At 39.1% G+C, this 26650-nt stretch overlaps 1 protein-coding gene across 1 annotated transcript in view; it reads right to left on the bottom strand.

The window, feature by feature from the left end:
* The window catches only part of LOC127648695 (tyrosine-protein kinase yes-like), a 52429-nt gene that overhangs the window by 7055 nt on the left and 18724 nt on the right, over window positions 1–26650 (bottom strand). The window contains exons 2-10 of the mRNA XM_052133414.1: window positions 24744–25025; window positions 18448–18547; window positions 16483–16581; window positions 14852–14955; window positions 14548–14697; window positions 10301–10456; window positions 7291–7470; window positions 3197–3273; window positions 939–1092 (exon numbers count right to left, since the gene is read on the bottom strand). Of these exons, the coding sequence (XP_051989374.1) occupies window positions 939–1092; window positions 3197–3273; window positions 7291–7470; window positions 10301–10456; window positions 14548–14697; window positions 14852–14955; window positions 16483–16581; window positions 18448–18547; window positions 24744–25017 (1294 nt within the window). The 5' untranslated portion in view covers window positions 25018–25025. The remainder of the gene's footprint in view (window positions 1–938; window positions 1093–3196; window positions 3274–7290; window positions 7471–10300; window positions 10457–14547; window positions 14698–14851; window positions 14956–16482; window positions 16582–18447; window positions 18548–24743; window positions 25026–26650) is intronic.

The following is a 26650-nucleotide window of genomic DNA, read 5'->3' as shown; positions in this document are numbered from 1 at the left end:
TTTATATATTTCACCAAGCACATTATGTGAATGACAATTTCCTCTTAACGCTGATAAAAGAGGTTTGATTTTGTGGCTTTCTCAGTGTAAAAAAATCTAACTGTTTCTAATTGAAAATCAAAAATGGGTTGGGTTCAAATTTATGTTTTAAAACCACAAGGGATTTGAGTAAGAGCGCAACAGTCTGGTACCGGAAGTAAAAAATATATAAATTTATCCCATAGACAAATTGATTTTCAAAGATAACTTATAAAACAGACCTACCATGAGCTACGAGGTTGGTCATCGACGGTATATGCTTCCGTTGAAGCCATCCTTCTGCATTCTCTCAACTACATTGTTCAAAAATCATGTTTGATAGCGGAATTCATGGTTAACAACTACAATCAGACAACCGTGGTACAGTAGAGAAAAATCCACCAATCAGACAACCGTGGCCAACGAAACTTGCCTTCGGAGGGACCGCACACTCCCAAGATGCACTGTGAATGATGTAATGAAGTCAGTCTCCCTTCACCCTTAAAGTACTCATATTTTTGTACATATCAGGATATTTTGCAATAAATGTAAAATATATTGTTTCTATACTTATAATCAACAACCTAAAATCAATAGTTTTATATATTCCCATAGTTTTTTATTCAATGACATCATTCACAATGCTTCATGGGATTGTAGTTTGTGCCCTCTTGAATGACGGTAAGAACACAGCCTTGTACGTTTGTCTTTACGTTCAATTATCAATTTTCTTTGTGATTCACCTCGGAGCTGGTTGGTTTGGTTCATAGCTCACAACTCTTTTATGAAGGATTTTATTAAAAGTCTATGGTTGAAATTTTGGGGAAAATACTTCCGAAACCCAGACGGCTGAAAACGTAAATGGGCACTGTTGCACTCTATAGAAAGTGAGAGTTTATGTCACAATTCCATACACACACCTTGTCTAGCAGTGTATTCGTTGTCTTCAATTAGTCTGGCCAGGCCAAAATCAGCTATCTTGCAGACTAGATTGTCACCCACCAGGATGTTAGCAGCCCTTAGGTCTCTGTGGATGTAGTTCATCCTCTCAATGAAGGCCATGCCATCTGCAATCTAGACAAGAAAGGAAATCAAGCCTTGAGCAACTCCAAGCACCCTTTGTTAAAGTCAACCTGTCAGATCCATTCATGAAAGTTCTATTTTAGAGCACTGGACCACTACATTAATGGGTTGGGTTCAGTTAAGGGAAGCACATGAGCAGCTATAATAAGGGAACCGCATGACTTGTTTTAGATATGGAGTGGGTCTAAACACCCACGGTTTAACCATTGATGAGATTTGAATTCAGCAGCTACAAATTGCTTCGAGTGGGCAAAATCTACAAAGCAGACAAATGTGTTAATTTTAAGTTTGTGTTCAGCAAGTAGTCAAACAGGTTTGAAACGACACGAGGGCATGCAAACTACTAAACTCTCCCTTTAACAACAGCATACACTGCCTGGACAAAAATAAAGTTGTATACTCCAATATTTTGTTGGACCACCTTTAGCTTTGATTACGGCACACATTCATCATGGCATTGTTTCAACAACCTTACACAACATCACAACATTTATTTCCATTCAGAGTTGCATTAATATTTGGTCGAGATCTTGTATTGATGATGGGAGAGTCGAACCACTCCGTAAAGTCTTCTCCAGCACATCCCAAAGACTTTAAATGGGGTTAAGTTCAGGACTCTGTGGTGGCCATTTCATGTGTGAAAAGGATTCCTCATGCTCCCTTAACCACTCTTTCACAATTTGAGCATGATGAATCTTAGCATTCCCATCCTGGAATATGCCTGTGCTGTCAGGGAAGAAAAAAATCAATTTATGGGATAACCTAGTCCTTCAGTACATTCAGGTATTCTGTGGACCTAATTTTATTGTCGCATAATGTTGCTGAGCCAAGACGTGACCAATTGAAGCAACCCCAGATCATAACACTGCCTCCAGAGGCTTGTACAGTGGGCACTATGCATGACAGGTGCATCGCTTCATGTGCTTCCCTTCTTACCCTGATACGCCCATCACTTTGGAATAGGGTAATTCTGGACACATGACTTTTTCCATTGCTCCACAGTCCAATCTTTATGCTTCATAGCAAATTGAAGTCATTCCAAGTAGCCTCACTAACAAGTGGCTTTCTTGCGGCCACGCAGTTGTTTAGTCCCAATCCTGTAATTTTTTGTTGCATTGTGCATGTGGAAATGCTCTTACTTTCACTATTAAACATAGCCATGAGTTCTACTGTTGATTTTTTTACAATGTGACTTCAAGTGATTTAGTGATCTCCGATCACAATCAATCAAGGTTTTTTAAGACCACATTCTTCCACTATCCTTCCAGGTTTTAATAACCCGTTGGACAGTTCTTAACCCAATTCCAGTGATTTCAGCAATCTCCTTAGTTGTTTTCTTTGCTTGATGCCGGCCAATAATTTGCCCCTTCTGAAACACAGTAATATATTTTCCACAACCACGGATACGTCTTACGACATGGTTGTTTAAGAAATTAAAGTATACACTGCATCAGTTAGGGTTAAAAGAATTGTTGCCAGCTGAAACATATTAATCACTCCAATAATTATCCAATCATAGGGTCTTAAGTATCTGCTAATTTAAATCCAAACGGTGACTTTTTTTTTTGGCCAGGCAGTGTATATCATCTTGAAAATCTGTCCAAATGCTTTTCGCATTCAATACGTCCCCTTAGAGGCTCAGATGTGAGAGGGAGATTGAAGCTTCAGCCACGCAATGCGGCAGTGATGGGAGTCTGGGGAGGAGAGGGAGACAGCGCAAGAGGAGGAGGGAGGAAAAAGAGAGAGCAAGCGCAAGCATTTTAAGTGAACAGAGCAGAAATGAGTAGACCCATTAAAGTGAAGTGGCCCCACAGGAGCAGCGGTTAAGCGCTACAGGCATTAGGTGGGAAATGAGGATCATAGTGCCTGAGAGAAACACACAGGCAGCAGGATGTAAAATCAGATATTAAATAAATATGGCAGCCAGATGGAGGTTGAAAGTTAAACCCTGCCACTCGAGGAGAAGCCGGCACGTCCAGGTACTCCATGACATGCTTCTGAAGATTGGCCAGCTGTGTGTTATTAAATGCGGCAGAGGAAAACAGAGCTGGCTGGCATAACCTTCAAGTCATTGATAGTGGGGTTTCTCTCTCACCTGGGCAGCCATGTCCACCAGCTGGGGCAGCTTGAGGTATTTGCCCTCACCTTCCTTTAAGAAGTCGAGCAAACTCCCTGAAACACAGTGGTGCAGAGAATAAAGATGTAGTTTTGTTTATTCAACATTACCAACATGGGTGATAGTGAAATGTTTTTTTCTATAAACTGAGGTTTGCAATATATTTGTCAGCTGAACCCTATAAATTAAATTGTTTACTTCCAAGTATCCCCTTAACTCTTTCCCCGCCAAACACGGAATTTTCCGGGTTTTATGAAAAAACGCTTCCCCGCCAAACACGGAATTTTCCGGGTATACGTGTTTTAGGTGGTATACGGTAAGGAAGACCCGCGCGCATGTTTTGAAAGAGTACGCAACTCTTTGATCAAAGAAACAGACTGCGATCGTCTCAAACGTGAAGTGGAACACCATACTAATTCTAAAGCACTTGTTTGATAAAAATGCCTTTTTCTCAGCTTTTTGTCCGAAATGTTGTTTTTGACAAAACCTACCTCTGTTCAAGTGGCAATAAAAAAAGAACAAATGAAGATAAAATAAAATCGTTTTTTTTTGCCTAAAAGCAGAGGCTCAGATCTTTATTTTGATATATAGCATCTTCATATATTCATGCAAGAAAATATTCTGCGGGCCATTAAAGTTTAGCAAAAATCGTCAAAAACCCTGGCGGTGGCTGGCAATTTTTTTTAAAAACGCTGGCGGGGAAAGAGTTAAGCAACATTAGCCTGTCAATAAATATAACAAGTTGAAATAAATATAACAAGTATAAAATCTGCATAAATTGTAATTTGCAATTAAAAGAACTAAGACAAATCTAGAATTCTCTCATCATTTCCTCACCCTCATGCCATCCCAGATGTGTATAACTTACTTTTTTCTGCTGAACACAAACAAAGATTTTCAGAAGAATATCTCAGCTATGTAGGTCCATACAATGCAAGTGAATGATGGAAAGAACTTTGAAGGTCCAAAAAGCATATTAAGTAATCCAGTCCCAAGTGTTTAAAACCATATTTTCAAGCAATATGATAAATATGGGTGAGAAACAGATCAATATTTAATACATTTTTGCCATCAATCTCCACTTTCACATTCTTCTTTAATTTTTGGCAATTTGCATTCTTTGTGCATATCGCCACCTACTGGGCAGGGAGGAGAATTTATTGTAAAAAAGGACATAAATATTTATCTGTTTCTTACCCACACCTATCATATCACTTCTGACTATATGGATTTAACCACTGGAGTCATGTGAATAAATTATATGCTGCCTATGTGCTTTTTAGACCTTTGAAGTTCTGGCCACCATTCACTTGCCTTATATGGACCTACAAAGCAGAGATGTTTTTCTAAAAATGTTCATTTGTGTTCAGCAGAAGAAAGTCGTACACATCTGGGATGGCATGAAGGTGCGTAAATGATAAGAGAATTGAGAATACAAGGCGGTTTCAAACTGACTGAATATTGTTGGACTCGCAGGAAAAAATAAAAAAGATGATGAAGGCTGTCTTTGATATTGCCTGAGTTTTAAATGTTTTCATAAATATCTGACAGAGTTGACAAAAAGAAAGGACATAGCTGAAAAATCGTATAAAAAAAACACACGCACGCGCGCGCGCTGGCAGCCAAATGTTTGGAATACTGTACAGATTTTGATGTTTCGGAAGGAAATTGGTACTTTAATTCACCAAAGTGGCATTCAACTGATCACAATGTATAGTCAGGACATTACTGGTTTAAAAAACAGCACCATCATTATTTGAAAAAAGCTATTTTTTATCAAATCTAGACAGGCCACATTTCCAGCAGCCATCACTTCAACACCTTACCCTAGAGTAATCATGCTAAATTGCTAATTTGGAACAAGAAAATCACTTTTATATGCTATTACATCAAATACAGTTGAAAGATATTTGGTTTGTTAAATGAAGCTTAAAATTGTCTTTGTGTTTGTTTTTGAGTTGCCGCAGTATGCAATAGACTGGCATGTCTTAAGGTCAATAATAGGTCAAAAAACAGCTTTCACTAGAAACTCATCAGTCAATCATTGTATTGAGGAATGTATTGAGGGCTATACAGTGCTAGAAATTACCAAAAAAAGGGAGATTTCCTACAAAAGGTGTACAATACAGTCTTCGAAGACAAAGGACAGCTGGCTCTAACAAAAACAGAAAGAGATGCGGAAGGCCCAGATACAACCAAACAAGAGGATAAGAACATCAGAGTCTCTAGTTTGAGAAATAGATGCCTCAAATTTCCTCAGCTGACAGCTTCATTGAATTCTACCTGCTCAAAACCAGTTTCACGTACAAGAGTAAAGAGAAGACTCAGGTGCAAACTGACAGCTAGAAAGCCAATGATCTGCAAAAATGGCATTGCTGCACATGGAGGATTTTTATGAGAACTATTTGAAATAGTTTAAGAAGTTCTGAATTTTCTTTTTTTCAAATCAGCTGAATGCCACTTTGTTGAATAAAAGTAACAATTTCTTTCCATAAGAGCAAAATCTGTACATTTTTCCAAACTTGTGGCTGCCAGTGTATTGTATATATATATACAATACACTGTGTGTGTGTGTGTGTGTGTATATATATATATATATATATATATATATATACACACACACACATACATACACACAGTTGAAGTCAGAAGTTTACATACACCTTAGCCAAATACATTTAATCGTTGAAACATTTCCTGTCTTAGGTCAGTTAGGATCACTACTTTATTTTAAGAATGTGAAATATCAGAATAATAGTAGAGAGAATGAGTTAATGCCAAACACATAATTTAGCTCAGGTGTAAGCGCCCTTACCGCTTTTCTCTCCCGGACGGGCGCTTGAACACGCCCCCGCTGCCACACTGTGTTTCGTTAAAGCCTATTTATTTTTGTTACAAGCCGTGTTTCGTTAAAGCCTGAGTAAAGTTCATTCGTTTCAATGTACCGGTAGGCACCTGCGGCTTATAGACAGGTGCGGCTTATTTATGTTCAAAATAATATTTTATTTAAAAATCAGTGGGTGCGGCTTATATTCGGGTGCGCTCAATAGTCCGGAAATTACGGTAGATACTTGTCTACCTGTTTCCTCCAGCATCTTCACAAGGTCCTTTGCTGTTGTTCTGGGATTGATTTGCACTTTCACACCAAACTATGTTCATCACTAGGAGACAGAATGTGTCTCCTTCTAAGCAGTATGATGGCTGCGTGGTCCCATGGTGTTTATACTTGCATACTATTGTTTGTACAGACGGAAATGGTACCTTCAGGCATTTGGAAATTGTTCCCAAGGATAAGTCTGACTTGTGGATGTCCACAATTTTTTTCTGATGTCTTGGCTGATTTCTTTTGATTTTCCCATGATGTCAAACAAAAAGACACTGAGAAGCTAAAAATACATCCACAGGTGCACCTCCAATTAGCCTATCAGAAGCTAAATGGCTAATTGTCTAAAGGCTTGATATAATTTTCTGGAATTTTCCAAGCTGCTTAAAGGCACAGTTAACTTGACCAACTGGAATAGTGATATAGTCAATTAAAAGAGAAAAATTCTCTCTGTAAACAATTGTTGGAACAATGACATGCACAAAGTAGATGTCCTAAGTGACTTGCCAAAACTATAGTTTGCTAATATGAAACGTAAACTTCTTACTTCAACTGTGTGTGTGTGTGTGTGTGTGTGTGTGTGTGTGTATGCGTAATATATTATATATATATATATATATATACATATATGAGTCCATGTGATTGTTTCATACAGCATTTGTGTGCACGCTATGTATTATTTTGTGCTTATTAGCATAGGCTTAGCAACATGCGGTAATGTCAAACTCCATTGGAATCAACTGTGAGCAGTAATTAAGTCTCATGTGCGCTTCACTGGTCATGGCCACGTCATCTTGGATTATGGAAATATCTACATGTACTGTGCAACACACACATTACTGACATTAATTTTGCCTCATGCCAAGCAGCACTGGGAAACATATTATAGAAAATGTAATACAAAATACCTTGAACTGTCTGGAACTCCTTTGTAAATAAATAGCAAAGAACAAGACTAAGTGCGATTTACCTTTGCCCATGTACTCTGTGACAATGTAAATTGGCTCCTCAGACACAACGGCATACAGGGGCACCAGCTTGTCGTGCCGAAGCTTCTTCATGATTTGGGCCTCTTGCAGGAAGGCTTCAGGAGACATGGTACCAGGCTTTAGAGTCTTTATAGCTACTTTAGTTGTGCCATTCCATGTTCCTAGAAACAAAAGAAAGAACAAATGAGAGGTGCAGAAAGAAAGCAAAAAAAAAAAAAAAACTATTTAATACAGTACGTTAAATTAACCAGTTCTTTTCAAAGGATTAGAATTTGAAAGTCTCCAGTGCTTTCAGACTTTAAGCTTTCTTTTATATCCAGAACATTTGTTTTCTAAGGTGAAAACAATCCTATTTCACAATTACCGTTTCCAAGAAAACTATATATTTTTTTAATTCATTCCCAAAGAAAAAAATTGGTAACACTTTATTTTACGTAGTCCTTGATACAGAGTAATTGCTTACAGCTTAAATACATGCATTAGCTTCCTAATTACATTGCTAATTATATGTTGTATTTGAAGGGGGAAAATAAATTTACAATTTGACTTGTCATTTTGATAATGTCACCTTTTGTGTGCAGGCAGGTGGATGGAAAGGGTAACCACATCAATTCAACTCTACACTATTGAGTTAAAATACAGTATTCTGTAATTGTAATGTAGTTGGGAAGCTACTGCTTGTATTTATGCTGTGAACTAGTGAGTTTACCCAAACTAAGGTACATATGGACAAGGTATGTAGATACACATGAAGTCCACTTAAGTACAGTCTTGATACACTTTATTTTACGTAGCTTATACCTGTGTAATATTCTGTAGTTGCAATGTAATTAGGAAGCTAATGCATGTATTTAAGCTGTGAACTAGTGAGTTAATTCAAACTAAGGTACATATGGACAAGGTATGTAGATACACATGAAGTCCACTTAAGTACAGTCTTGATACACTTTATTTTACGTAGCTTATACCTGTGTAATTTTCTGTAATTTTAATGTAATAAAGAAGCTAATGCATGTATTTTAGTGGTGAACTAGTGGGTTGTTTAAGATGGATAAGGTATGTAGATACACATGAATTGCACTCAAGTACAATCTTGATACACTTTATTTTATGTTACATACATGTAATGCTACAAAACGTACACATTTGCCATGTGTAACTGCAGACTTTAGTAGCCTAATATATTTAAGTACTTCTTGTTACATTGTGTGGTACTAAGTACTTTCTTACATAATTACAGTGTACCAAGTTTGTAACACGTATGTAACAGACTCGGCTTGTTACATATGTGTAACAGTAGCTGCCTATTACATGTGTGTAATTACAATCTGTAAGTACAGGCTGTACCATAACTTACTTACATGTTAATTACATTTTGGTACATGTAATGACAAAGTTTATTACTAAGTAATTAACTAAGTAATTACTCTGTATCAAGGACTACGTAAAATAAACTGTTACCAAAAAATTATTTCTTATATCAAAAACAAAGAATTGTAATCAGGGTTAATAATCCAGAAAAAGCAGTTCCAAATTATTAATAGAAGTATTGATTCTTAGATTTTCAAATGAAATTTAAAGCAAAAAAAAAAAAAATATCACAATATTAATCCTAAATAATATTTCATAAAAAGTAATTACCAGAATAGAGAAATCGGTAGTGACAAAATATTGTTGCAATGGAAATCGAGGTGGTTACAATTTTATTTATGGGACAAAAACATTTGCTTCCGTCAATGACCTGGCAGTATGGTTGTTTTGGAAACAGAGGTGCCAAGCTACACCTGAATTAGCTTTTAAATAATAATTAAAAGTAATAATATACTATAATGCTCCTGTTTGATAAACGAAACAAACATCATACTCAGAAAAAACATGTGGAACATCATGTAAGAAAATTCTCCTCATGGCAAGAAATGAGAGAACACTGAAAAAAATGTATAATAATAATAATAAGAATTATAATAATACAACACAAGAGGCCCCTGTAGTTCCTAACATAATATTACAAAACAGGTGAAGAATGTTGCTTTGCCAGTCCGAGGTAGACAGTATTGAGAAAAACCTGATTAAGCGGTTGGCATATATTGCCAGCTCATGACAAAACAATTATGTGCAGCCTATTTTGCATGTTGGAACACATGCACAAACACAATGAGTGCAATTCCTCAGATTGTGCTATATGATGTGGCATGCTGGAGCTTGCATCAGGCTGTGGTTTGAAAGCAGTAAGAAAAGACACCAGTCCTTAATAACCCACGCTCACACACCTCTCTCCAGTGAAATAACATTTCACTTCAAACTACAGCACATTTGGAAAAAAAAAACAACAACAGACATGCATCTGAAATTCCAAGTATATGTACTGTTATTATGTGCTCACATAACAATATTGAAGTACATTGGCCTCAAAAAGTGGACACTTAAGCCCCTTAGAAATGTATGAAATATCATTGCATTAGACAACAAAATATCTAACCAAGTAGCATTTATTTTAAAGATAGCACTAGCACAAGCACACATAGGCAAACATTTCATGTTCAACAATTCCAAGTTGCTTAGGTTTTCAAAATGATATAACAATTTTCTGTTTACTACAAAGTATTTGGACATGTCCACAGTTAATGTGAAGAACTACATCTGTGGTTACTCTGCAAGGGCTCTTGTGTAAACTTGTGAGGAACTGACTTCATACATCCACTAAAAATAACCAGAGGCCAGATGGTTAAAAGTATTTGCAAAAATGTCTAAGAAAAGCAAAGCTGGTTTTGATAAAAATGTCTCATAATTTCTTTGCAGATGCCACTTGATATGATATTTCAATATCTAATGCACGACATTGACATTCTAAGTCCAAAAACTTTTGGGACCACTGTACGTGTTTGGCATGCCAATCAGGCCTGTTAGCCTTATAGCTAACTAGTTATGTGGCCTATTTGTACCACTGGCCATTAGTTTGAGTTTCGTGTACAGTGTGCAAATCTGTCTTACCCATCCAGACTTCGCCGAAGCAGCCCTGACCCAGTTTGAGCTCCAGACGCAGTGATTCTCTTGGGATCTCCCATGCATCTTTAGCCAGACCCTGAGTCTGTGGCTTCACCGTCGGACACACCGCAGTCAGTCTGTAGCACAGCCCATCTGCATGCTCTATACATACAAACACAGATGCATATAAGACTGATGTCAGAGAGAATGATGCCATAGCGAGTGAGAGAACAGCTGTAGAAGTTAAATAAGGTGTTTATGGTCCCCATTTTAAACAATGAGGACCATAAAATAACAGGACAACGGAATGACCAAAGTGCAGGCAAAAGTCATTAATTCATCACTCTATCCTACTATAAAACCCATTAATCACTGTCTTTCAACAAATTGATTAAAATCTTTAAGAACAGGGTAACACAGAGAGAGCGAGACAATGACTGATGGCCTTTCATTAAGGCTTGACGTATATCAGATAAGATGAATCTGAACAGAATGGATGTTACTATTACATCAAATGTTTGATGTTACTTTCACAGAATCTTTTAAAACAGATTCCTAAGTGGGCAGGCTGTTATAAACTTCTCACAATTAAATAGTCTAATCAGAACAGGATAGAACAGGGCTCCCAAAATGTCAGTGAATTATCCATGACTTAACCATTCCCTTGTAATTATTGGATAAGGAATAAAAAAAAATGATATATTTTATTCAATCCAATTGGCTACTCAATATTTCAGATTTATGAACTGGTTGAAACGATTCATTGGAAAGAACTGACTCAAGAGAATGATTCCCTCACAAATCAGACACCAATATGGCTTGAGAGCATGTTTTAAACTGAAAAAGTTCTACAAAAACAATATATAGTTGATATAATGTTTTAGAGCTGAGCATAATGAAACAAATCTGTTGATTATAGAAATGTCGGTAACACTTCACAATAAAATTCCAATCATAAAAGCTGAAGTACGTAATTCCTGCGACACTAGCGCAATAAATATTTATTTTCAAAACAGCTTTCTGATCACGGGCCGTCTGCAGTTGGTCAAACAAAGAGATAGTCCCTCCCCAACTCATGCTATTGGTTGAGTAACGTTTTTGAGACAGGTCCAAGCGGATCACTCAAAACAAAAACAGAAAAATTTCAGAGCACAGCAGAAAGATTACAGTTTACATTTTTGAGAAAATTAACATATGTGTGGCTTACTAATAGATGTCTCTGCATATTAAGCTGGGATATGAACATACTTCAGCTTTAATTTTATCATGAACTAACAATGAGCAAAATATTTTATTGCATTTACTAATCTTTGTTAATGTTAGTTAATAAAAAATACAATTGTTCATTGTTAGTTCATGTTAGTGCATTGAATATGAACAGCTATGTTAAAAAATTTGATTTTCAAAATGTATTACTATATGAAATATAAACCAATACTAATAAATGTTGTAAAAGTATTGTTCATTGTTAATTTCACAATAAAAAAAAAAACACAAATGCAATAGCTGGTAAATACAAAACCACTGAGGCTACTTGAATATCTCTGGACATGTTTTTTTAATATTTTATTTAGCATTTATGTGTTAATACAAGTTAATACAACATTAAACCTCTAAATGAATTCATTATGAATGTATGTAGCCTAAAGTATTTTGCCAATATTGTGACCCTTCTCTTTAGTCACTTGCTTTCTAGCAAGACATGACGCATTTGACCAATGCTTTGGCAACGTCACCGCTTATGTTAAACACGGAAGTGGTGCCAAAAACCATGCGTAAAAAGTACACTTTATCAGATTACATTGTTGAAAAATTATTCCGAGGCCTCTAGTTGACTGCTGTGGCTTCAAGCCATCAAACAGAGCTGACTGTACTGAGGAGATCATTTCGACTCACAACATTTCTATTTGTGATTGTATTGTATTGTTTGTATTAATGATGGTTAATCATTAATACAAACAGAACGATCCAAAAACACTTTAAACTGTAGTACATCTCATCGAAGAGACTGCATGTCTATCCCGCACAGCCTTGTTGTCATTGTCATTAACAATCAAAGATACCGCTAATGTGACTAAGGTCTAGCATGTGCTGAAAAACATTTCTATATTTTTTTCTTGGCAGATACCTTTAACAGGTAGTTAAAGGGCAGTTCACTTAAAAAAACTACATTTCTGTCATCACTGCTCACCCTTGAGTCTGTATGAGTTTTTCTCTGCCATGGAACAAAAAAGATGTTAAGCAAAACATTTAGTCTCAGTCTCAATTCACTGTATCTTGTTTTTCATTCAATGGAAGTGAATGGTGACTGAAACTCCCTAATATCTCCTTTTGATATCCACTGAAATAAGAAAGTCATACAGGTTTGTAACAGCATGAAGGTAAGTACGTGTTGACAATTGTAATTTTTAAATGAAATATTTATAAAACAAAAACTCATCAGTTACCTTAAAAATGTCAGTTTAAAGTTAACAAGATATATTGAAAATGTTAACAGATTAATCTTTATGAAAGAGAAGGAGAGGGAGTGATGCTGTGCAGCTGCTTTCCCCCTGATTGGTCTGAATAACTCGCAGCATCACGCAGGCTGCTCTGTCTTGCCTGTCTGTGCGCTGTCAGTGTCCTGCTTTCTTTCTTTGAGAAAAGTAACGTGTGGCGTAAGAGCGTGAGAACAGTGTCAATTGTGTTGGCAGCCCTAGACCTAACGAGATGGAGATGAGAGATATAATAGGTGTAACTATGCAGCTGAGTAGTTCTGTTAACTTTACAATTATTGTCAAAGGTAGTGTAAAATAAGGAAGCGCAACTATTTGAAAGGCGTCAAAAGACCGCTCCAACCTTGCGCTTTCAAATTGTAATGTTGATTGCTTTGTCAATTATAAGCAAGAGCAAAAGTGTTAGAGATACAAAATAACGCACATTTGCATTTCATATTAACGGGTTTATGAAGGTTTATACATGTGTAACATTGTAAGTTCAGTAAAAAACATTAAACTCATGCTAAATGACGGATGCACGAGAAAGAGAGAGAGAGAGATGATTTAGACGCTTTAAGACCTCAGCAAATGAAATTTAAGACTTCTTGTAATTTAAGACTTTTTAAGGCTTTAAATTTTAAAAAGTAAATTCATGACATTGTAAGGACCCGCGGATACCCTGATTGCCTTGGGAAACCTAAAAGAAGTGTGCAATCATACTTTGAGAGGACTGAACGATTATGACGAAAATCATAATTGACGATTATTTTGCTTGATATTGTAATTGCAAATATTCATTTAAATTAAAATACTATTTGTGGGGAAACTGCATGCCATATTCTTTATGTAGGCTACACATCCTAAACAAGCTGGGAATTGTTCCTGAATTGTTTTATTGCATAAAAACCTAAAGGTGGTTTAAAAAGTGTTTTAAATTTAGTTTTTACATTTTTGAATAAATTATACACAGAACTTGTGCAACACATCAATACTAGATTGCTAGGTTGTTGTTTCTTTTACACTAATAGACTAATTTAAACAGTTTTTCTGATTGTCTATTGCATTCATGTAAAAAAAATTGTAAATAGAAAATCTTGAGGCTACAGGAATAGATCTAAAATGAATTATGTAATTGATACTTTTCTTGATTAGTTAATTGCAACAGCTGTAATTGTAATCTCGATTATTTGTTTTGAATAATTGTGCAGCTCCACTGAGATAAATGTTGCACTGGGCTGATGGCTTTCAATGAGCACAATTAGAAGAATCTGAAGGTTTTGCTTTGCGGGGACTGACATAATCTACAACAACAGTGTGGCTGGACAGTCATGTAACTTCTCATAAGATCAAAGATGTGGATTTTAAAACCCTTCTTAGACATTCTCCTGTGGAAACTAAGCCAAGATTAACTGGCATTCTGGGTGACCAGGGAGGCGTTTCTCACAGCAGATGTCAGGCACCTGTTAGAGCTAGTCACAGAGAGCCCTCTAAGCTTCAAATCACCACCCTGCCATCTCCACATGTGTGGTATTCAGCTTTGCCTGAAACCAAAAACCCTCTATGTTGATGAAATTGCAACACATTTATGTATGCAAGACAGACAGACAGATGCCCTGATATTTCCCTGATATACTTCTTTGAAACAATTTGTATTGTAAAAATAACACTATAAATCTTTTTTCCAAGTTTTCCCTTGCAGTGGGAACCCTGACTATAAATCAAATTTATTATATTTTTTGTAGGACTCAAAATCTTGACCCAGTTGAATGTGCTTACCAGTGTAATGCTTCACAAGTTTCTGTAGAGTCTCAAACTGTGCTCTAGTGGTGATATAATAGCCCCCGTTGTCAAGTTTTCGTATTTTGTAGTGTTTCACGTTGTCTCCTTTCATCTCATCCCAGTCCCGTATTGAGAGAGAGTACGCCCCTGCCAGGATAAGAGGAAGGAATGGATGTTCATACAGAAACACATTGAAGAGGCGCTGAAAAGATTTATGCTTCAGTTTGTCTTGGATAACCAGGCGTAGGCCAGAAAAAGTCCAGAGCTGAACATGTTTTAAGACAGATAGCGATTCCCTTACCTTTAGTGGTCTCGCTTTCTCTGACCAAGAAAGTACCTCGCTGGTTACCAGGAACCAGCAGCAATCGCTCAGCATCTTTACGACCCATTTTCCCAAAGTACCATCTGTGAGGCAAATTACAATAAATCAACTGCCCAGTAATGCTAAAGTGGATTATTGAATGTTATATAAAGTGGAGTATTGAATGTTTGAAAATATAAAAGGCATTTACCGTAATTTCCGGACTATTGAGCGCACCTGAATATAAGCCGCACCCACTGAATTTTAAAAAAATTATTATTTTGAACATAAATAAGCCGCACCTGTCTATAAGCCGCAGGTGCCTACCGGTACATTGAAACAAATGAACTTTACACAGGCTTTAATGAAACACGGCTTGTAACAAAAATAAATAAGCTTTAACGAAACACGGTGTGGCAGCGGGGGCGTAGTCAAGCGCCCATCCGGGAGAGAAAAGCGGTAAGGGCGCTTACATCAAGTGCTGAAAACTGTCACACTGGTGCCAGTGTGACAGTTTTCCCAAGAAGGACACGTGAAACAGGGCACTTGACGTTCCAGGTAAGGCTTTTAATGGCCACAGCAATGTTTACAATCAATTTTATAAAGTTTCTCAATTCTTGGGCTTCTATGCGCCAACACTAGACTGACGTGTGTCTGTATGTCACTCACTCACACTCTCTCTCACTCATTCGGTCTCTGCTGCCTTTTTATGCCGCTCTACCCACGCTTACTGAAATTAGACACAGGTGTTAGACATTAGCTCAGGTGTAAGCGCCCTTACCGCTTTTCTCTCCCGGACGGGCGCTTGACCACGCCCCCGCTGCCACACCGTGTTTCGTTAAAGCTTATTTATTTTTGTTACAAGCCGTGTTTCGTTAAAGCCTGTGTAAAGTTCATTTGTTCAATGTACCGGTCTAATGAAAGCTTCATGCCACCAAAAAACTGAGCACGTCACAAAATTTTTATTTTTTATTTTTTTTAAATAAAATTTGAAAGCGGGAAAAATCCATATATTAGCCGCATCGTTGTTTAAGCCGCGAGGTTCAAAGCGTGGGAAAAAAGTTGCGGCTTATAGTCCGGAAATTACGGTACACTGATGTAAATAAACTACACAAAAGTAGAACATGATGGCAAATATTTTTTCAGTGTGAGGTCTGAAAAACAACCTGTTTTGACGTCCATGTTTTTTCATTTTAAAAGTCTGGATTTAGTTCCTTCATGATGTTCCTTTTTGAATGTTTCATATAGTGCTTGTGTCATGGCACTGAGCACTGGCACAGTCACAAGCTTTCTGCAGGACTGGTCTTGCAAGTATCAGCAACAGTGGCTGGACTTATTTATGAGTGTCAGCAGCATGAAAAATTAAAGCAAAGTTTGTTCAAAGAACCAGGAAGTAAAAAGTATTAAAAAGAGAGAAGGGAGTGAGTGAGAGAAATTATGTGGTTGAGAGAGCAACACTGAAATTGAGACAGAAAGCGAATAAGTCATTTCTTTCAGTCATGCATTTGTTGGTGTGTGTCAGCACCAGGGCTCTGGGCGTACTGTATGTGTGACTGACCATCATGCGCTTTTAATTACAATGCGAAGGGATGAGATGATTGGATAAGCACAGGAAGAGAAAAGTTACTTACTCTTCTGCTTGGATGGAGTCGGCAGGGGCCACATAATTGCTGGGAATGTAGCCCTTATGCCCGGTGTTGATGGATCGAGCCTCCCACCAGTCTCCTTCTCTGTAGGTGAAGCATAGATACAAATTGCTTTACTATCAGGGTTCATGTCCTTCACCGCAAACTAAAAAAAACAATTTGGCAACAAGTATCTGCCAGCTGAGTTATAAACCAAGTAAAAATGCAGGGAGGTTAAGGAAATGGAGGTATTTGCGATTAAAATGTCAAGGTCATGAGTGGTCTTAGAAATTTAAGGGGTAGTTCATTCAAAAACATGCAAATTGTGTCATCATTTATTCACCGTCATCTTATTTTAAACCCCTTAATGACTTTTCTAGTAGAACACAAAAGATGTTGTTAAGAAGAATGTTAACATAATCGTCATCATTCCCTTTCACTGCATAATTTTCCATACAATGTAATTGAATGGTGACTGAGACTAACACTCTGCCTAACATCACCTTTCTTGTACTACTGAAGAAGTCATGCAGGTTGGAACAACATTAGGGAGAGAAAATGAGGACACATTTTTGGGTTAACTGCCTATTTTCCATTAAAGGCTCCTACACATTCATGGAGAAGTTCGAAGCACTCCAGAGACTATGTACTGTTTGTGAACATTGACACCTGCCACGCTGCTGGGGGAGGCGTTTAGGAGCAGCATGCAAAAATGAGGACGCACAAGACTACATGTAAAACCTTAACTATCGTGACATTATAATGTGTTATCAGTGACTTCATGCCTCTTTCTATGAGTAGAATGCACATGAGATTGGTGTATAAAAGAGGGCAGAATACAGACAAAAGAATAATGATAAGAAACATATCCTACTTTTCTGGCAAATGTGTTAATGGCTTTTGGCTACAGATGGCATATGAGCAAAGCAGAATATCAAACAACATAGTGATAAGCATTTAAGAGTTTTTGAATTGATTTGATTCCATTTGAGGACTAATAAAACAAACAAAAACAAAAATGGCATGAGATGGTCTGGAAAAATGTCTTCATGTGAACGAACATACAGATGTAGGCAAATTTGCACCAGCTATGCATGCCAGTGTGTTCATGTTGGCTTATCATATCTGACAATGGGAATTAGTTGTCGGCCTCAAAGTAGGTGGAGCTTCAGGACACACCTACCAATGGCAGTAAGAAGCTGTTTAGCAGCCGGTAAGAAGTTTTCCTGAAAGTTTGCCATGATGAGCTGTTACCAACTACCAAAAATAATGCAAAAACATCTTTGTTTTGGACAGATATTGTTCTAATGGCATCACACGCCCATTCGTTCTTCGATTTCATAGGTGTGAAGGGGCTTTAATAGATCAGATCTGCTCCATGGATTTGATTTTCAGGGACATTTTTAACATGTATTAGGGTATGCTGGGTGTTTAAATATACCGCTTTTCATCCTTTTGTCTTTGACCTCAATTTAGTCTGTTAAAGAACATAAATTCTTAATTTGAAACTCATAAATTATGCGATAATCTACATTTAACTATGACTAGAATTGAATATTATGAAATAAATCAGATGTTACAAATAAATGTTACAGAGGGATTTTTGCCACCACATTTTGGAATTCATGGAACATATTTTGTCCTGAGCCCTGGTTAATTTTCAATAAGTCTCAAACCTGCCCTGCACACTCAGACAAGAGCAGTAATTGAGCTGTGTGCTATTATTGAAAGCTAAACCTGGCTGGTGGTTGTACAGATGGCCCATTACGGAAATGCATTAACCCAGACAGATTTCACCCTCTATGAGTTTAGAATACAATGATGGATTAAAAGGAAGAAAAAAAACACACATCATATATCCAGCACAATCAATTCTTGCGGCTGGATCATCTACTTTACCACAGCATGACACACTCAAACTGTTCTGCCCCAGGGTGAATATGAGCGCACAAGCAGAAGTGAGGAACTCACGTGTTGTTGATGATCTGAAATCTGTCGCCTTTCTTGAAGGAGAGATCATCTGATGTCCTGGCTTCATAATCATATAAGGCCACAAAGAAAGTGACACCACCTGCAAGAAAATCAATACAGATTGAATGTGTAACATCAACAACAAATCAAAGACACAGTAAAAGTATACTGAGAGCTAGTTAGCTGCTGATGCATTGAGAAATATCCCAAGTAACTACATTTTTCATTCAAAATTGAAGAATCTGATACCATTTCAGCCACTTAATAAAGTTTAGTTAAGTAAGGGGTGTACTCACTTTTGTTGCCAGTGGTTTAGACATTAAAGGCTGTGTGTTGAGTTATTTAGAAGGGGACAGCAAATTTACCCTGTTATACAAGCTATACACTCACTAATTTACATTGTAGCAAAGTGTCATTTCTTCAGTGTTGTCACATGAAAAGATATACACTTTTGTGAGATACTGTATATATACATAGATATATATATGTACTTATGACCTTAGAGCAGTTAAAATCCCTCTTTAATTTACAAAGTTTTTACTTTACTACTTTGATGCTTTTGGGTAAAGCGCCGAAGAAATTAAGTACTATTTTAGTGATACTAATGTTCTACTTGGCCAAAGAAATGACCAAATAATTGAAATGAGACAAAAAATAGTTTCCAATCAATATATAATGTATAAACCTTAACAGCAATCAGCGCTTCAGACATCTGAGTTAAGTAATGTCCTGGACAATTTATCTGCAATCTTTTTCTAAACACTTTTAAAAGCCAATGCAATCCAAATACTGGTCTATGCTTCACTACAACATCAATGGATCATGCTGTAAGCAGCTTCGCCACACCTTTTGACATTATGATAGCAGTCAACTAAATAAACCAGGCTGTGTCAAAGTAGGCTAAGAAAGTTTGCCTGCAGATGCAAAGGACATCAATAGGCTATTTCTAAAACAGACAACTAATATTTCTCTGGCACATGTGAGTTGCAGAACCCATGCCTATGCAGAAGAATATTGGCATGAAGCCCTGTCTATAGACCCTTACCTGACTAGTATGGTTAGACATTCCTTAGTCCAGTTGCTTAATGAGAGATAATATGCAGTAGCATTAAAAGTTGAGCAGCGGTGGATAATCATTCTGTTGCACGGCATTGAGGAACCGATGATGCGGGTTGACCAATCCGTGGAAAGGTGCTTTTCATGCCCACCCACATGTGCAAATCAAATATGTATCTATTTTGTACTAGGGCTGGGCAATAAAACGATCACGATATTTATCGCGATAAAAAAACTCCATGATATAGATGATAACCTAGAGTAATTTTCTATATTTAGCCTGTGTTCTACATCTAGACGTTCAGGTTCATGTTGTTAAAAATGCAAGCACTTCGGCTTTCTTATCGTACGTTTGCATTGCTGTGTGGTGAGCGAAGGTGTGCAAGCACTTTCAATTCCTTCCTACGGAAGCAGAGCACCATGCTCGCAAGGTGAATTGTAAAATTAAAAGCAGTGCGGGGCAAGCTGTTTGCTAGTGTTGGGAGTGGCTTTGAGGAGATTTCTTCCACCTCAGTGGAAATGCAGCCACAGACTGTATGAAGTTGCTAATGTCCGGGGACATTCACGCCAATCACCGCATTCCGGGACCAGACCCCAGATTTTAGGCCTAGCCCTATCACCCCGCACATTCACGAAATGCATGGATGCAGCACTGGCTCCTTCGCGACTCCAGGGCATCCGCATTCTGAATTACATAGACGACAGACTGATCTTAGCGCAGCTCCAAGAACAGGCAGTTCAGCACAGGGATATTGTCTTAACTCTTCGGATTGTCTTCTCCGGGTCTGAGACTCAACGTCAAAGAGCGTTCTCTCTCCTACCCGGGGAATCACCTATCTGGGGGTTATATGGAATTTGATCACGATGCGGGCACAGTTGTCTCCCGCTCATATCACATCCATTCAGAACACCCTGAGCAAACTCAGGCTAGGTCAAGGTTGCACTGTTCACCAATATCAACAAATACTAGGTCTCATTGCGTTTGCGTCCACGGTGATCCCTTTGGGCCTGCTCCATATGAGACCTTTTCAGCTGTGACTAAAAGCCAGGGGATTTCTTCCAAGGGCCAGTCCCCTAGGGCTAATAAGGGTTACGCGCCGTGTGCTTCGTTCCCTTGCTATGTGGTTCAGACCACGGTTTCTTACCTTGGGTCCCGCTCTAGGTGAGTCTCGTCGTCGCAGGCTGCTAACGACAGACGCCTCTCCCTGACGGGCTGGGTAGCGGTCTTAAGTGGTCGTCCAGCTCAAGGGGATGGGAGGGTCGTCAGCTCGATTGTCACAGTAACTGTCTCGAGTTGATGGCTGTATTTCTGGCCCTGAAATACTTCCTCCAGAGGCTACCATGTCTTGGTGGGGGTGGGCAATACAGTGGTAGTCTCTTAAATAAACCATCAAGAAGGTCCACGTTCACGTCAGCTAAATTTCTGGCATGTCGGATTCTCCTTGGGGCCCAGGGCAAGCCCCTGTCACTCAGGGCAGTTTATATCCCTGGATGCCCGTATGTGGGAGCAGATTTACTGTCCAGACAGAAAATACAGACGGGTGAGTGGAAACTCCACCCCTAGGTAGTGGAACAAATCTGGGTGAGATTTTACAGGGTAGAAGAGGACCTCTTCGCCTCTATGAACAGCACACTGTGACTCTCCCTGAGTCACCCAGCCCCCCTGGGTCTGGACGCGATGGTGCATACGTGGCCCTGAATGCATCTGTATGCATTTTTCCCCGGTTTCTCTGCTCCCGGGAGTCTTGACCAGAGTTCGCCAGCAAGGGTCTTGCCTCTTACTGATAGCGCCACGCTGGCCGAACAGGGTATGGTTCTCAGAGCTAATATCTCTCCTCGACGGCTCGCCTTGGGCGATTCCGGACAGGAGGGACCTTCTGTCTCAGGCACAGGGGACGATATTTCATCCCCGGCCGAATTGTGAAAACTTCATGTTTGGCCCCTGAAGGGTACCAACTGAGGGACACAGGGCTGTCACCTGAGGATATCGATGCCATTCTTAGTGCTAGGGCTCACTCTACCAGAAGAATCTACACCAATAAATGGGGTGTCTTCGAAAAGTGGTGCAGTTCACATGGTGCAGATCCAGTTAACTGCCAAATTGTTCCAGTTCTGGACTTTCTGCAGGAAAAACTGTCAGCTGGCATATGCCCCGCTACTCTCAGGGTTTATGTGGCCGCCATTTCGGCTTGCCACGCCTTGATGGACGGGGTGCCTTTGGGGAGGAATCCTCTACTCGCTCGCTTCATTCGTGGAGCCATGCCACTGAGGCCTCATGTTAGGATCAGAACTCCTTCATGGTACTTAGCAATAGTTCTGGAGGGTCTGGAAGAGAACCCCTTTGAATCTCTAAAGTCAGCGCCTGACAGACTTCTGACTATCAAGATGGTCTTTCTTATGGCGATTACCTCTCTTAAGAGGATTGGGGATCTACAGGCTCTGTCTGTTTTGCCGGCCTGTTTAGAATTTGCCCCAGGTATGGCCAAAGCCATTCTGCATCCTCATCTTGACTACCTTCCTAAGGTGCCTTTTTCGACACTACATCCTGTCAATCTGGTAGCCTTCTGCTCCCCGCCGTTTTTAACGCTGGAGCAGGAAAGACTTCACGGACTCTGCCCAGTCCATGCCCTTCAGACTTATGTCCACTGCACTAGCCAATGGCGTAAGTCAGGGCAATCATTTGTCTGCTATGGGGGCCGCAACAGGTGGGCGGCCTCTACCAAGCATGGTATAGATGTTCACACTACTCCGGGCTCTTACGCCCTTGAGTCGACATCTCAAGCTCATGCCTGAACATGTTTGTGATGCGGCAGGCTGGTCCTCTCCGCACACATTCATCAGATTTGATGGTATAGATGTTCACACTACTCCGGGCTCTTATGCCCTTGAGTCGACATCTCAAGCTCATGCCTGAACAAGTTTGTGATGCGGCAGGCTGGTCCTCTCCGCACACATTAATCGAATTTTATGGGTTAGATGTTTACGCTACTCCGGGCTCTTACGTCCTTGAGTCGACATCACAAGCTCATGTCTGAGACCCCCTGTGAGCACACTTCACAACCATAGGGGTCCGGACAGCCCCAGTGCGGCGGCGTGGGTATTGCATTCCCAAAGCGCTTAGCAAAGCGCAGCATCATAGTGAAGCTGATCATAGTAAAGGGAACGTATCGGGTTACATGTGTAACCCTTGTTCCCTGAAATAAGCGGAACGAAATGCTGCGCTTCTTTGCCGCACTGGGACGTCCCAGGACTGCTCTTCAGAAAAAATATCTGACGACACGCTGGTGACGCGTCTATTTATAGCCTGGCCACAGGTGCATCCAATGATCTCACCAGCCGAGGCTATAAATTCCAGTCAATGTTCATTGACGTGTTACACAAATATTCACAGCTGGTCACAATGCAGGATTGTTCCCAAAGCGCTTAGCAAAGCGCAGCATCGCTTTTTTCAGGGAACAAGGGTTACACATGTAACCAGAGACGTTTTCCCTTCCTGTAGCTTTGGTCTTCAGCAGTCAACATCCAATTGCATTGCAGCACCTACTGGTGAGAACGAATAGTACCAGGTTGAGATTGTGCATCGGTACTCTGATTAACTTCTTTTCGAATAGAGCAATTCAACATGCTTTTATGCTGCAAAGACCATGCTTCAATAGTCATAAATGTAGCTCCATACTAATCAACATAATGCCACAATGCTGTTTATTGATCTTAACTTGCATTGAACCTAGGATATTCTTTGAAGTACAACATTTCATAACACAGTAAAAGTTCTTGGGTTCATTTTGAGCTGTAAATAACAGAAGTCATAACTTGCAGGTCTGAGATTAATTCAGTACCCACTCTGATAAATTTGTTCAGGAATCGGACTACACTGGTCACACTGTATGTTTTGTGCAGTACATTCAAAAGAACCTGCTCATTTGAATTATTTGTTCAGGAATCGGACTACACTGTTTGCACTGTGAGTTTCTAATGTTGATTTAGTAGGTGGGTATGGCTGCCAGGGCCGTAGCAAATGGGGTAAAAGGTGGTAATGATTCTAGGGGCCCACAACAAATTTTAAACTGTATTTTTTTTATATGGGCCCCCTCTACAACGAGGGGGCCCAGAATTCCTTGCTACAGCCCTTAGCGTTTCCACTGAATGGCTATGCAGGAATCACAGTCAGAGTAATTTAGTATAGAGTTCTGTTCACATAGGGAAACTTTTAACAAAACCAAAAGTCATGAAAATAATATGGTGTCAGCATTTAAAAAAAAATTGAACTGGTTCTGAATAACAACCTGTTCATGGTTCCCAACCCTAGTATGCAAAGTAATGTACTGTGCCAACTCACTGACATTGACAAGTACTGATATTGATATAAACTCTCCACATTCTCCCTGGAGATGATTTCCAGCAGGCCACAATGGACTGAGCGTTCAACTGAGGGCTATTATATTAAAGTGGCCTATAAAAGGAGATCTGTGAGCAACACTTAACATGTGACAGGACACGATGCAATTATTACACTATTTAGAAACCAAATGATAAAAACTACTCAGTTTACAAAGCACAGACAAAGATCGAATTATTTCTCTTTTCTGGTATAGACACGCATTACATTTATAACCAGCCCCTTAGAGTCAAAGAGAGAATGACAGAATTGGTATCAAGAGATCTCTTCTCTTGGCACTGCCTGAAGCAAATGGAAATTTCTAACTGAACAAAGAGGAATACATCACTTCTACTCTCTCTTTTATTGAGGCCTCAACTGCAACGGTAGTTTGTAATTCGGTTTGAATGTAACTGGACCTATTGTTTCAGCAGTCTCATTTACATAACATCTGGCTTCAATAAACAATAGTTCCATAAAATTACTTACCATCTGCAAGCAACCAAACATCAAAAACAACCTTTCTCCTTACGGTGACCCAAAGTCCCGAAGGTTTTTAATGAGCAAAGGACCTCAGACAGGCAAAATTACATTTAATTTGACAAGTGAATAAGAGGTTGATTTATAGGGGAAAATACAGTATTTGCAGTAAAGCAATAAAGAGCTTCTTTTCATTCACAAATGTAGTTTAGGACTCTAGGGCACACAAACCCTGGAATGGAGAATGACAAACCCTGTGATCCATGAGGCAAGCCATGGTATCAAAGATCTGATACAGTTTCTTAGGAATTCTTGTTTTCTCAAACAAAACTACTTCACAGAGATACAGGTAATGCTCTTATCGTTTTTTTAATCCACTCACCTGTGACGGCACCGGGGAAGGGGTTGCTCACAGCAACAGTGGAGAAGGAGGACGCCCCACCGAAGGGTGTGATGACAGAGGAGCCACCAAATGGGGTGAGCCCAGATGTGCGGCTGTTGAAATTGTTTGTGGGGCCCTTTACGGCAGGAGACTGGCCCATCTGAGTGGGTTCTGGTCCGTAGAGACCCAAGTGTGACCCAGGGGTGGGATTGGTGGGATCTGGTCGGTACTTCTGTGTAGGACCCTTGTCCTCTTTACTCTTGACACAGCCCATAGTCAAGCCTGTCGAGAGAGGAGTTCATATTTATTAGCAGTCATGACTGTTTACATTTTTGCAAAAGAAGCGATTGTAACAGTTTATGGCAGCAGTAAAATTAATCTTTGCTAGAGGTTGTGATAAAACACATCACATCCGAGAGTTGGGAATATGACTAATACATGGTCACGAGTTGATCCTCTGAACAAACAAACAGTTGTGTTTCTGACTGAAAGAATCTTTTAAGTTTTAAAACGTTTTAAAGTTTAAGTAAAGTTTCAGTGTAAATTTTGACAAGGAATGTGAATGGTAAAGAATTTTACGATTCTAGTTACAAATCCGAAACCTAATCTTTACATCCGTTGTGCGTTCATGAATGCTAAGAGAGAAGCTTGATTACAGTGGCTCGATTGTTCATGTAAGAACATGATTAAGCTGTAACTACAATAAAAAAATTATATTCGCACACATTCTCGTGCAGTTATGCACATAACTAACCAAAAGTTGCTGTGAGTTGGCTACAATCTTGGTCTGTTTGTTGCACACTTGAAACATCAATTGGTAGACAAGATGACTTTTCAGCAAGGACAACTTCATCATTGAGGTGGATGCTCAAAATGTAATTTGAAAGGAAAATGTTCACAGATGACTGCGTGTTCTTTACATTTTAATTAACACGGTGAAAGGTTTAGCAAGTAGGATGAGAATAGGCACAAACATGGAATTCATATTCTGGGGAAAAGCTCAAATTAGACCACAAAACTGTACAAGCATCTGCTTTTTCTTACTTGCCACATCAAAACCGCTTTCAACAGATTAGACGTCATTCCATAGAAATGCACAGCCACAAAAACATGTCAGAGTTAATCACACAGGCTTTGTTTGAGCAACACAGCCAAACTCACTAGGTCACTGATCCATGCCTCCAACAACCCACAAGAACACACCCCTTTACAGTAAACAAAGAGTTCTGGACATGTTGACTGCTCTGTTTGGTCAATTTGATAGGAGGGTTTGCCCTTGGTGGCAGAGTTTGAGAGAGATGACAGTATAATCTCCAGACAACCCATCCCATCTTGTGTTTCTGCCAGGCCTCTTTGTCTGAGCCGCTCTCTGCATGGCGCAGGCACACATGCAGGAAAATGAGGAATGTGGCAAGGCCTTGAAGAAACAGGTGTCCCAAAGAAGATAGTTCCAAGACACAGCAGGGCCACCACACAGAGTGCACTAATCAATTACATTTTTGTATATGACAGAAACAGACGATGACAGACCACCAGATATAGAGTGAGCTCTTCTTAGTGTTCGAGAGGGGTAGAGATCATCAAATAAGAACCCAAGAATTGAAGACTAAGGTTGTTAACTAAGAAGCAGTTCCATTTAAAAAAAACAATTTTCATGACGGCCGGTTCTATTAAAAGTTCCCATACATGCATGACCGAAAGACTCTTACATGGGGTACTTTTTAGTGAATAACAAACATACTGAACCGCAATTCAATAATTTAATCATGCATGACTTAAAATGAACCAAGAGTTGTTTCCGTGTTTTGTGCACTTATTACTGGATGGTTGTTGATATGGATGTGTAGTTAGGGATATGTTATTAAGTTTTTTTGTAATTGTATTTTATTTAAAAACAATAATGAATT

This window comes from Xyrauchen texanus, chromosome 9, assembly GCF_025860055.1.
Source record: "Xyrauchen texanus isolate HMW12.3.18 chromosome 9, RBS_HiC_50CHRs, whole genome shotgun sequence".
In the NCBI taxonomy this organism is placed as follows: domain Eukaryota; kingdom Metazoa; phylum Chordata; class Actinopteri; order Cypriniformes; family Catostomidae; genus Xyrauchen; species Xyrauchen texanus.
Note: the sequence above shows the minus strand (reverse complement) of the source record. Positions and strands in the feature narration are given on the sequence as shown.